The following is a 12,504-nucleotide window of genomic DNA, read 5'->3' as shown; positions in this document are numbered from 1 at the left end:
TGACCTGTCTTTGCCTGCCCCTGTCTCTACAATAAACATTGTTACTTCGACAGTCTGCATCTGGGTCTTACCTTGATTCCTGATAGAAACTATATGGATGTAGGTGCATTACTATTTCTACACAGTTTCAATTTAGTTTTGTCATTTTAAAGTATATTGAGATCGTCCCCACCCCAAAACAAAATATTGTAAAAAGAAATGCATATATAATTATTATTATTGTTTTATTTTTTACTCAAACCACCGCGGGCCAGATTGGACCCCCTCGGCCCATATGTTTGACACCCCTGACTTAGAGCACTAGGGCCTTCACATTTAATTTAAGTACCCACTGGGCACAGAAGTCAATTCAATGTCTAGTCCATGTTGGTTGAAAGTAATTTCATTGAAATTACGTGGAAACAATGTTGATTCAACCAGTGTGTGCCCAGTGGGTAGACAGCTAATGCAACGTGAACTGAGCTTCATAAGACTGCATTAACAGGCTTTGTAACGGGCCCCTAGCTCATAAATAATGTCTGTGCTGTTAGGGGGAACCTGGGAAAGCCATTAAGGGACAGTGGGAAAGGTGTGCGCATGTGTGGCAGACGGTACAGGGCTGCAGGAGCAGCCTTGACAATCCCCCTCCTTCTATAGGGGCTGCTGCCAGTAGTAACCTTGATGAAGCCAAGTCTCACACAAATCACTAGCTTGCTCCTTCGCCTATCCCTCCACCTCCTCCTCTTGCAGGGGATTCCCCTCCCAACCTTTGACACAGCAGGTCGTTCAGGTCATTGCTGCTCTCCTTGCACTTTCTCTCATTGCTCCTTTTGGCCAGAATGGCATTCACTATTGATCCCCCTCCCCCTGACTACATCATTCATTGTTTTGTAAAATATGAAAAAACATAATTCTATTGTATTTTGGTATCGCTCTTGACTGAACGAACTCTCAAAGTCATAGAATAATAATGCTCAATACCACCTACAAACGACTTATACCACCTACAGTAGTTTACAATGTATCAAGTCATGTAGGCAGTTTTCATTCACTTTTCACTTGACATCATGTAAAGTGTATTTGTGAGCTGCGAATGGTGAAAGAAAGCAGATTATAACTTTCTATGAGTCATCATCCAAATGGGGCAGTACCAGAGTCAGAGAGTTTACCAGGCTGTGAAATTGAACAAACCAAAGACAAACTCTCTGCACCTTCTCAAGAAAACAAAAGACAAACTCTCTGCACTCTCTCAAAGACAACTAAAGACAAACTCTGGACTCTCAGAGTACATTAAAGACAAACTCTCTGCACTCTCTCTAAAGGAAAACTAAAGACATGTAGAGTGACAAAACCATTGCCAAACATCTGCCATGTAACTCATAATTTCATAAGAAATCCTATTAAAGGTATCTAGAAGTCCCTGATTAAATCCTTGCACAGTGAGTCAAAGTATAGTGTCCTGTTAGTGGGAGTCCTTCACAGTGGCTGGGTCTGTGAGTGATGCAGTGTTGTGACTGGTGAGAGGAGGGGTGTCTGTGTTGTTTTCTGCCTGTTTAAGCTGTGGCCATACATGTTAACTGCCTTCTGATGACTGGAGAATCACCCCAGATGAGAATGTTTTTTGTTTTTTGATTATTTAATTGAATCGATATGATGTAGCTCATATTACATGTACAGTAGCAGTCTTTCCTTAGAATAGTAAAACTGTATGTCTTTTAAAATGTAAGAAATATATTGTGGATGTCCCTATTGATGACAATATGAGGATGCAGAACCGAACAAAACTCTAAGTTGCTGTGCCATTGGCATTTAGAAATCATCCAACAATTATGAAACCACTTCCCTAGTTATCTCCCTCGTTTGGAAAGTGTCACAGTTTCATATGACATAATCATTTCTGGAGATCACTTTAATAACCGAAGCACTTTGAAGTTATGCATGACATTATGACACCAGGCATATGTCAGATAACAAAATAGCAGCCCACAGTGTTACTGCATAATTCAAGTTGTAAGTTACACATTTACATAGTTACGTAGTTAACACTGTTAACTGGGTTGTGTATAGTGAATGATAGCTTACATTTCACATGAATATACAATTATTAGCTATTAATAAAGGCCAAGACTGGGCGGCAGGTAGCCTAGTGGTTAGAGCCTTGCGCCAGTAACTGAAAGGTTGCTGGATCAAATCCCCGAGCTGATAAGGTAAAAATCTGTCGTTCTGCCCCTGAACAAGGCAGTTAACCCACTGTTCCCCGGTAGGCCGTCATTGTAAATAAGAATTTGTTCTTAACTGACTTGCCTAGTTAAATAAAACGATGCGTTCCCTTTAAATATCCTGCGCTGCAGATAAGGTGAGTAGTGGTAGGTTACACAGCGCGGGTGGAGAGAGCGCGTTTTCTCGCCCATTCTCCATCCCCTGTCTCTTTGTATGCATAGCAGTGCCCGACTGCAGGTTTGACTAAGCTTTGTAGATACGGCTACACCGGGGTAATGGCTGTACTGATCATTAGAAGGACTGAGACCTAGGGTAATTAAAGCATGCCTTAACCCCCAACTAAGCAGACAACAGAGAAAGTGATGCAGATGCCAATGATTCGGGATCTGCATCACTGAGGAATTGCATAATCTGTCTCTCAGTCCAGGGTGATTCTTCATGCTTGTCATTTCAAGTCAATGTCGGGAGATTCTGTTCTCTTTACAATGTATAAGGAGGCTGCTCGCTATTCATTAAACTGCAGACAACCACAGACATATCCCCTTGCATGAGCATTCTGCATTTTACAAACTGTTGTATTCTATATACAATAAATTATGGAGAAAATAATGTAATTTTTTTAACTGAGCATTTGTCAATTAGCCCACGCATGACTTTTAATTTATTTGTCACGATTACTTTTTAATACGACACATGTAGTTGACTGGGGTTATTGTGACGAGTCATGATTGCAGCATATTATTTGTTCCTGCCTGGTAACTAAAACGTTATCCATCAGCACAATGTTAACCCGTTAGTCTAACTCACTACCCATCTCTGTGTTCGTCTGCATCTTGTGGGCCTACTAATTTACTTTTTTTTTTGTAATATCACACGTTGTAATACGCCTCCCCGCCACCTCCCCTGCTTGTTTTTATTTTTGCAGATGTTGCCACTGAGCACCGTATGAGGACAGTTACCTTTGCGGCTGTCTGATGCGGGCAACGTCATAGCGGCTAAGGACACTGGATGCATAGAATTCTGCCGATCTTAGCACCTTTGGCTATAACCAGAAGTACCATTCCTCCAGGTCGGAACCCTATCCCCACCTTTTTGTGTCAATCGCCATCCTACGACAACCTGAGCGAGGAACGAAGACTGGGAGGGGGAGGCGAGGACACACCCGCATTCTGTACCTCTCCAACGCCGGTGCGCGCGAGTGGTGATGCTGCAGACAACATGATGATCGTATTAACGGTCCCGAATAGGAAATAGATTCGTTTCTTCTTCTCAGGATCTAAATCACCGGAGGGATTAGCACCAGAGGGATTTTTGGCCACTGGCTATTTATTCCCTGATACCAAGTGACCAATGGGAACAGCAACTAACACCCCGTTTTCAACAAGGTGAATGCTGGTATGTAGCCTATGGTGTTGAAAACGTCTGCTATAACCTACACGACTTTCATTCAGAAAAGTATACTAGACCTATGCAGTAAAGGGGAGACAGTAAATGACCATTGAACAAAATAGCCCGTATTATTATTCGCTTCTGAGTATTTATCAACTGAATAGTGCTTAACAAAACTATGCCTATTTTATGGAAGATGCAAGAGATGGTGTAGAGGGCAGAGACAGAAGATTCTTCTCTTGAAACGTTTTTCCTACTGCCGGTTAATAATTTATGGGTGTTTTTGAATATTTCAGAGACAGTCACCATTTGAGACCAGTCTAAAATGCTCCAACAAAACTACCTTAAAGTGAATGATGAAAAAGTGACATCGAGGGCTTCTTGGAACAGAAAAAAAGAGTGCATACTTTTTTCACTATTCAGTTATTGGTTTTATATTATAAGCTAGAGAAGGGGCAATCTGTATAGATTTGGTTCCTATATTGCAAAGGTACGTTCATGCATTATTTCACTGCAGAAGGTGAATGGATATTATCCATTGCAGCAGATTATAAGGAGCTCATGCTCCAATTCATAAACTGTAGCTATGCTAGTAGAAAACTAGTTGGATCTTTGAGCTCTGGGCATACACTAAGTTTCTCCACATTTATAGTAGTTCATGTATGTTTTAGAAAGCTGAATACTTTGGTTGTAGCCTACAGAAGTACATTTTCGTAACTTTTATGCCATTGTTCCGTTACAGTATAATATATGGCTTGAGAGGACAGACAAACAGAATAACTCAAATGCTATCAAATTAATTGCTTATGTTATATTATTTAAATTCTCTCTGGTCTCTGTCCCTTCCAGACAGATCCATCCATGAGGTGAGCCAACCGGTCTTTACGGCATTGAACCCCCTCCCTCTTCTCCATCCCCCTCCCTACAGTTTCCAGGCTGCAGGGCCCAGCCCCACTGAAAAGTGCAGGCGTCCTGTTCCCCCCGCAGAATGACTGTAGCCACTGGTGACCCCTCTGATGAGGCGGCAGCGCACCCGGGGAACCCGGCTGAGTATGACCCTGACGCTGACCATGAGTGCTGCGAGAGAGTGGTCATCAACATCTCTGGACTGCGTTTTGAGACACAGCTCAAAACCCTCTCCCAGTTCCCCGATACTCTGCTAGGGGACCCCAAAAAGAGGATGCGGTACTTCGACCCACTGAGGAACGAGTACTTCTTCGACCGCAGCCGAACCAGCTTTGATGCCATTCTCTACTTTTACCAGTCAGGAGGGAGGCTACGGCGGCCGGCCAATGTGACCCTTGATATTTTCTCAGAGGAGATACGTTTCTATGAGTTGGGGGATGAAGCCATTGAGCTGTTCAGAGAGGATGAGGGTTTCGTCAAGGAGGAAGAGAGGCCGCTTCCTGACAATGAGTTTCAGAGACAAGTGTGGCTGCTGTTTGAGTACCCAGAGAGCTCAGGACCCGCTAGGATTATCGCTATCATCTCCGTCATGGTCATCCTCATCTCTATCGTAAGCTTCTGTCTGGAAACCCTGCCCATCTTCCGCAACGACGACGACGAACCGCACAGTGTCTTTGACACCAACACCAACACCACAATCTACTTCACGTCCACCTACTTCACTGACCCATTCTTCATCCTGGAGACGCTCTGCATCATCTGGTTCTCATTTGAGTTCCTGGTGCGCCTCTTTGCCTGCCCCAGCAAATCAGGCTTCTTTGGTAACGTCATGAACATCATTGACGTTGTTGCCATTATCCCCTACTTCATCACGCTGGCCACAGAGCTGGCTGAGAAACCAGAGGATGGCCAGGCCGGTCAGCAAGCCATGTCCCTGGCTATTCTCAGGGTCATCCGTCTAGTGCGAGTCTTCCGAATCTTCAAGCTGTCAAGACACTCAAAGGGACTCCAGATCCTGGGCCAGACCCTGAAGGCTAGTATGAGGGAGCTGGGTCTGCTGATCTTCTTCCTCTTTATTGGAGTCATACTGTTCTCCAGTGCCGTCTACTTTGCGGAAGCTGATGAACCCGAGTCACAGTTTGAAAGCATCCCTGACGCCTTCTGGTGGGCTGTTGTCTCCATGACGACAGTAGGTTATGGCGACATGGTCCCAACCACCATTGGTGGCAAGATTGTTGGCTCCCTCTGCGCCATTGCAGGTGTGCTGACAATTGCCTTGCCCGTGCCTGTCATCGTTTCCAACTTCAACTACTTCTACCACCGTGAGACGGAGGGCGAGGAGCAGGCTCAGTGCCTAGGCCCAGTCGCCAAAGAGGACTCTAATGAAGAGCTGAAGAAGAGCCGGAGCGGCTCCACCATCAGTAAATCAGACTACATGGAGATCCAGGAAGGGGTGAACAACAGTATTGAGGACCTCCCAGAAGAGAACCTCAAGACTCAAGCCAACTGCACCACGCTGGCCAACACAAACTATGTCAACATCACCAAAATGCTCACAGATGTGTAGCCAGCTGGCATTGTCCTCTCAGTGAGGTTGAGAGGTCAAAGGATGGGGCAGGTGTGTAGCCTCCCATTTCACATGTGCTGCTGGAATCTCAAGGCAATAGATTCAGGACGTATAACTGTACTGATCATTTCTTTATGATGAAAAACACCAGAAACTATGTGCTCCCTCCTCCCCTAACTCCCACTGCTAACTCCCACTGTTAGCGCCTCACACCTTGCCCTCAAACTGACCTTCTGTCAGACTTCAAATCTTATAATCAAAATTCTGCGTGTTGATGTCTGCATGGAGTTGGCTTTGTCAGTGTGACTATTCCAATAGTAAAATTACCTGCTCACAACGGTAGTACAAAAAAGAGGAGAAATGTAGCTAAAAAAGGTGATTTATCGCTTCCAGAATAACCCCACCACCAATCCTGCTTCAGCCCCCCTGTGCCTGCCGCTACCCTGGTCTCCCTCCATCGTCAAAGGTACACTTTGCTTCCTGTTTGCGTGCTACAAAATGCTGATTCCTGGAGCAAACTAAACAAACCCGTCCTGTGGTGAACTACTTGGAGATTACAGAACGTGTGAACATAAGGCGGGCATGCTCCGTTGCTGCCCACTGGGCACAGACATCAGTTCAAAGTCTATTTTTGATTTACATTTGGTTGTCAGCTAACGTGAATTCAACATGAAATCAACAAAACATGTCATCATGTCATTGGATTTAGGTTCAAATTTGGGTGAAAAAAATATGAAATTCCATTACATTGAAGACGTCATTACATTGAATATTTGGGTTGAAGTGATGTGGAAACAACGTTGATTCAACCCGTTTTTGCCCAGTGGCTGAGGCCTGTCATGGCCTGAGCCTGAGACACACGAGGAGTGTGGTACTGTAGTTGTAATTCACAATATTTAAGGGATGTAGGACATCCATCAGCTCCATAAGCTTCTGATGGTTTCACATCTTTTCTTCAGGAACATCAGTATCTGATGAATGACTGACAAAAGGCCTTGACTTTTCACTGCTCTAGTCTTACATCGTTTACGTGTTTACTGTACATGGCAATGCAAGCTTCCCTCCTCCACTCACCTGAACCTGTCTTACTGCAGCTCTGAGGACAAAGTGAATGTCTCTTCCTCTTTCATTTGTACTTATTTACCACTTAACTCATATAGATAGGTAAGTAGTTGTGACTGTAACCGTTACTGTAGCTAGATAGGTACTGTAGGTAGTAACTGTAGCCAGTTGATTGTTGCATGGAGTTCTTATCTGAATGAGTATTCTCACTCACAACTAGCATTGCTCCAAAGACACTGTTTATTGTCTTGCCCTCTATAACCTTCTATCATACATATGAAGGGATGTCGAGAGGTTATTATCTAACATATGTAGGTTACAATGGTGTCTGAAAGGATACCATGCCCCAAACCAGCCCTATAGCTTGGAGGATATTGTATTCCTGACATTTGACCTAAATGTAACATTCCATGTAGAGTTCATTGTCATAGTCTTGTTGCCACACCGCTGAGCTGAAAACATAGAGAGGTGTTTACATACCACCGACATTGCAGCTGTGCTGTAATTTGAGGTAAAATGCATTAGTTAATTAATTACAGCACCCATACAGTGTAGTTGCAGCGTTAATCTCAGTTACAGACAGACTCGACTCACGGCTGCCTTGTTCAACTGGGTCCATTGTGTCTTCATGATGAACCATTGGGATGACTAAAGGGACATGTATAAAAGTATGTTTCCTCCCTAAACTGCCTTTAAAACAAGTAGGCTTACTGAATGCTGCTTTCCTAGTGTTGCATGACCTCAATACATTCCTAGAAGCATGAATTGAAGATCAAAGATGCCTATGAAAACTATTTAATAAGATACCTATATTTATCTCAATATCTACTTACATACTTTAATCTGTGATAACAAAGCAATCTGGGACGTATAAGAAGGAGAATTTACATTCAGCTGACGATTTAGAGATGAGGATGACCATGATGGAGATGATAGCGTTAATCCGATAATCCTTGATGATATGCAGATCGTTGCTATGTTTGTTTTATGATATGAACAATGACACTTGTTTATTTTCAGCACTGATGGCGTAGCCCCATTTCAGGGACTGTCTGTTGGACAGTGTGCCAAAGACATGCATGCCTAATACACTAGCGAGTTCACAGGAGAAGTGGAGGTACAGTAATATATCTATGGTAGTTGCATCCCTCAATAAGAAAATATGAGCATTATCTAAATATTATCATACTCGAAGGAGAGATGGTTTATATTGCCAACGGCTGAAGTATGTAGCCGCGTAGCAACTCTGAACTACAGAGTTCTAGGTCTCTCATGACATTGCTGAGTCTCCTGTCTTTCTACATCTTTTCATAGTGAACTTCAGGACACAGGAGAGTACTAGCAAAGCTGAGGATGTTTAGCCAGCGCTAACAAAATGGTGAAATGGATTGCGTCTAATTTACCTTTTGGTCAATATTTGTTGGCATAGCCACAAGGATGTTAGCTTTGACTCTAATGTGTCTGGTCTGTCTTCTCATTTACGTTTTAGGCCTAAATGTCTGCCACCATTGCCGCAGTGATCATTCCCGCTAGATGGACAGAGGTGAGGTTCTTAGCTCCCGGTCCCTCCCTCTGTCCTCACCATGTTCCTTTCCTCTCTTGTGTCTTCAATTGGCAGTACCTTGTGCAACTGCAATCGCTACTTATTTTGGAGAGATGAAATGTGTTGGAAAGGAACTTGAATTGAAAAATAATCTGGGTCTGGAACCCTGCTTGTTGATGCTTCCACTTGCATTACTATAACATGATGTTATTATGTTCCCCTTATTCTAGCAGTAACACTTGTCATCTAATACCAATGCACCACGCTGTCCAAAACACATATCATATACATGAACAGTGCATGATGTGGATAGGTACACCATTATGTGGTGTGTGTGTATGTGTGTGTGTGTGTGTGTGTGTGTGTGTGTGTGTGTGTGTGTGCGTGCGTGCGTGCGTGCGTGCGTGTGTAAGTGTGTGTAAGTGTGTGTGTAGAGCCCACCTCTGAATGTCAAGATCTTAGCTTGGTTGTACAGCTGCATTAAAGTGACAGCCATTCATGCATGTGTGCATCGTAAGACAAAACTGCTCACAGTATGACCAAAACAAGTCATAGTCTATGCATGCAAATGCTTTGTATTTTTTTAAATAATTTTTCTATTTGCTTTTTACAATGGACAGATCTTCCCAAAACACATCATGAGATAGCATGCTTACCTATTTTGTTTGAATTGGGCACATTCTGATTCAACACACACTCAAATTTAGCAACATATCAAAATAGAAACATTGTAGTTGAGTATCAACAGTTTGTTTACTAGATGCTCTAAGCACAACCATCTATGGAGTATACCCATTTTTATCAATGTGCACATTTACTATGTGAAATGTTTATATATTCCCAAAATGGAGTGTCGCAAAAATCGAAAATCTATCTTTTGCTTTATAGTAAGCATCACTAGACCATTACACTCAAAGTGTACCGAGGGTTTCACCAGCTAAAGCACAGTCAGAAGGACACCCAACAGAAAATGCTCTCAAAAGTCTATGCAGAGATGAACTGTAGATTGGAAATATAAACACAAGGTTCAAACAAACCATGAATATGGAAAAACACAGAAATACAGAAATGTAGAGTAGTTTCAGAATTGTGTTTTTGTTTCTCTGCAGATTCTGGGTTGGTTTGAATTTTAATCTGAGTATTGTAAGCGATGATGAGTGCCCCTCCCCTTTTACAGCAAAGCACCAATCAATAAAAGTAAAGGAAAACTGCGCTGTGTGTTATAAAAAAATGCTGAATTGGAGGTCGTAAGTAACTGGGTTGAAAGTGAATACATCCCGCAAGCTGTTCCTCTCACCAACATTGTCATTGAATATGAGTGTAAAGCAACACCTGACCTGTCCTGAAAATACAGCATAAACTTTCTGAGTGAAAAAGCAGTTTGATTTTCATTTTATCTGTAATTTATTGAATTTGGGTCACAGTGAAAGCTTTGTACTGCACTGTATGGTTTACATCACCAACAAAGTAAACATTCAAGTAGCTACACAAGTAGTAGCTATTCAATCGACTGTTTATGCATGTGTATGTCAGAACAAGAGAGTGTGTTTCTGTGGTCTGAAAGTGAATGACACCGTAGAAACACAGCTACAGTATGTCTGGTACAGTATAGCACCTTCACCTTCAACACTCCCACACATGGTGGCCTGCCCTGACTGCAACTATCAACTTTGGTACAATGGACCAGATTTTTTTTCTATGAAAAGAAATGTGTGGAAAATGCTGTACATAACAACAATGTATTATGGAGCCCCCAAAATATGGACAATGTACTATAATGCTAAGCGAAGTCTGGATTTAAATGAGTGTGATCAGCACACTACAGGAGCAAAAAGACAATCTGTGGACAAGAAAAACATGTCAAACTAAAATGCATATAATCCTTCAAAATGACCATAACCATGATAACAAAGTCATATAAATAACGAAGAAAATAATAATTCAACCAAACTGTGTTTTGTGTGTTTTTACTGTGTGAGAGGCCTTTTTCCCCTGTACAAAAAAATATACATTTCATCACCCATCTACACACAATACCCCATAATGACAAAGTGAAAAGAGGTTTTTAGAAATGTTGCACATTTATTGATAATAAAATACAGAAATATATAATATACATAAGTATTCACACCCCTGAGTCAATACATGTTAAAATCAACTTTGGCACCAATTACAGCTGTGAATATTTCTGGGTAAGTCTCTAAGAGCTTTGTACACCTGGATTGTACAATATTTGCACATTGTCATTTTTTAAATTGTTCAAGCTCTTTCAAGTTGGTTGTTGATCATTGCCAGACAGCCATTTTTAAGTCTTGCCATAGATTTTCAAGCCGATCTAAGTCAAAACTATATCTAGGCCACTCAGGAACATTCAATGTCGTCTTGGTAAGTAACTCCAGTGTATATTTGGCCTTGTGTTTTAGGTTGTTGTCCTGCTGAAAGGTGAACTTGTCTCCCAGTGTCTGTTGGAAAGAAGACTGAACCAAGTTTTCCTCTAGGATTTTGCCTGTGCTTAGCTCTATTCCATTTCTTTTTATCCTAACAAAACTCCATAGTCCTTGCCGATAACAAGCATACCCATAACATGATGCAGCCACCACCATGCTTGAAAATATAAAGAGTGGTACTCAGTGATGTGTTGTATTTCCCCAAACACAACACTTTGTATTTAGGACATAAAGTTAATTTCTTTGCCACAGGCTTCCTTCTTTTCAGTCTGTCATTTAGGTTAGCATTGTGGCATAATTACAATGTTGTTGATCCATCCTCAGTTTTCTCCTATCACAGCCATTAAACAAGTCACCATTGGCCTCATGGTAAAATCCCTGAGCGGTTTCCTTCCTCTCTGGCAACTGAGTTAGGAAGGACTCCTGGATCTTTGTAGTGACTGGATGTATCGATACACCATTTGAAGTGTAATTAATAACTTCACTGTGCTCAAAGGGATATTCAATGTCTAATTTTTTTTTACCCATCTGCCAATAGGTGCCCTTCTTTGTGAGGCATTGGAAAACCTCTCTGGTCTTTGCAGTTGAATCTGTGTTTGAAATTCAATGCTTAACTGAGGGACCTTAAATATAATTGTATGTGAGGGGTACAGAGATGAGGTAATCATTCAAAAATAATGTTAAACTATTATTGCACACAGAGTGAGTCCAAACAACTTATTATGTGACTTATTAAGCTATTTATTTTTACCTTTATGGGGTATTGTGTGTAGGCCAGTGACACAAAATCTCAATATAATCAATTTTAAATTCAGGCTGCAACACAACAAAATGTAGAAAAAGTCAAGAGGTGTGAAATATTTTCTGAAGGCACTGTATGTTGTTATTGATATTATTTTGTTTATTTGTCATTGGCCATCTGCAATTTGAACATGAATTCTGGTATTTGATTCATTGCACCAGAATTAGCGCAATTTTATCTGCAGTCTTTGATAAAACAATGACAAAATCTAAATGAAATCAAGTGAATACACCCCAAAACCTGGACATAAATGATAGAAAGGTATGCATAGACACAAAATGAATAAAAAATAAAGATGATAACTCAATAAGTATTTTATTATATTTATGCCATCAATTGAATTAGATATGCATGCAAATGCGTAATGGCTCTCAGTGAGAATGATGGTTTGTATATTTCATGGTTGAGAGAGGGAATAATTGAATATTGTATTCAACATCTAACAAGGAATTAGTTTGCTCATCGATTTGAAGGATAATTTTAGCAGAACCATTGCTAGCTGTCTGTGTCTATACAAAGTGCTGTGAATCGATCAAAGAGCGTTTTGTTGTTATTCTTAGTACATTCAGCGCGAGTCTTTGTAGCCCTC

At 41.5% G+C, this 12,504-nt stretch overlaps 1 protein-coding gene across 3 annotated transcripts; it reads left to right on the top strand.

Annotated features, from left to right (window-relative positions):
* Positions 1-2,435: 2,435 nt before the first annotated feature.
* Positions 2,436-10,611, top strand: LOC115207425 (potassium voltage-gated channel subfamily A member 2-like). Of its 3 annotated transcripts, XM_029774493.1 has the most exons (3): positions 2,436-2,511; positions 3,125-3,594; positions 4,438-10,611. In XM_029774493.1, exon 3 carries the CDS (start codon positions 4,577-4,579, stop codon positions 6,059-6,061), a length of 1,485 nt encoding a protein of 494 aa, XP_029630353.1. In that variant the 5' UTR covers positions 2,436-2,511; positions 3,125-3,594; positions 4,438-4,576; the 3' UTR covers positions 6,062-10,611. The 3 variants fall into 3 exon arrangements, with proteins under 3 accessions (XP_029630353.1, XP_029630354.1, XP_029630352.1); XM_029774494.1 differs by lacking the exon at positions 2,436-2,511 and having other exon boundaries at positions 3,026-3,584; XM_029774492.1 differs by lacking the exon at positions 2,436-2,511 and having other exon boundaries at positions 3,026-3,594.
* The last annotated feature ends 1,893 nt before the right edge of the window (positions 10,612-12,504 follow it).

This window comes from Salmo trutta, chromosome 14 (genome assembly GCF_901001165.1).
Source record: "Salmo trutta chromosome 14, fSalTru1.1, whole genome shotgun sequence".
Classification (NCBI taxonomy): domain Eukaryota; kingdom Metazoa; phylum Chordata; class Actinopteri; order Salmoniformes; family Salmonidae; genus Salmo; species Salmo trutta.
The sequence above is the reverse complement of the archived record's forward strand: the minus strand, read 5'-3'. Positions and strand labels throughout refer to the sequence as shown.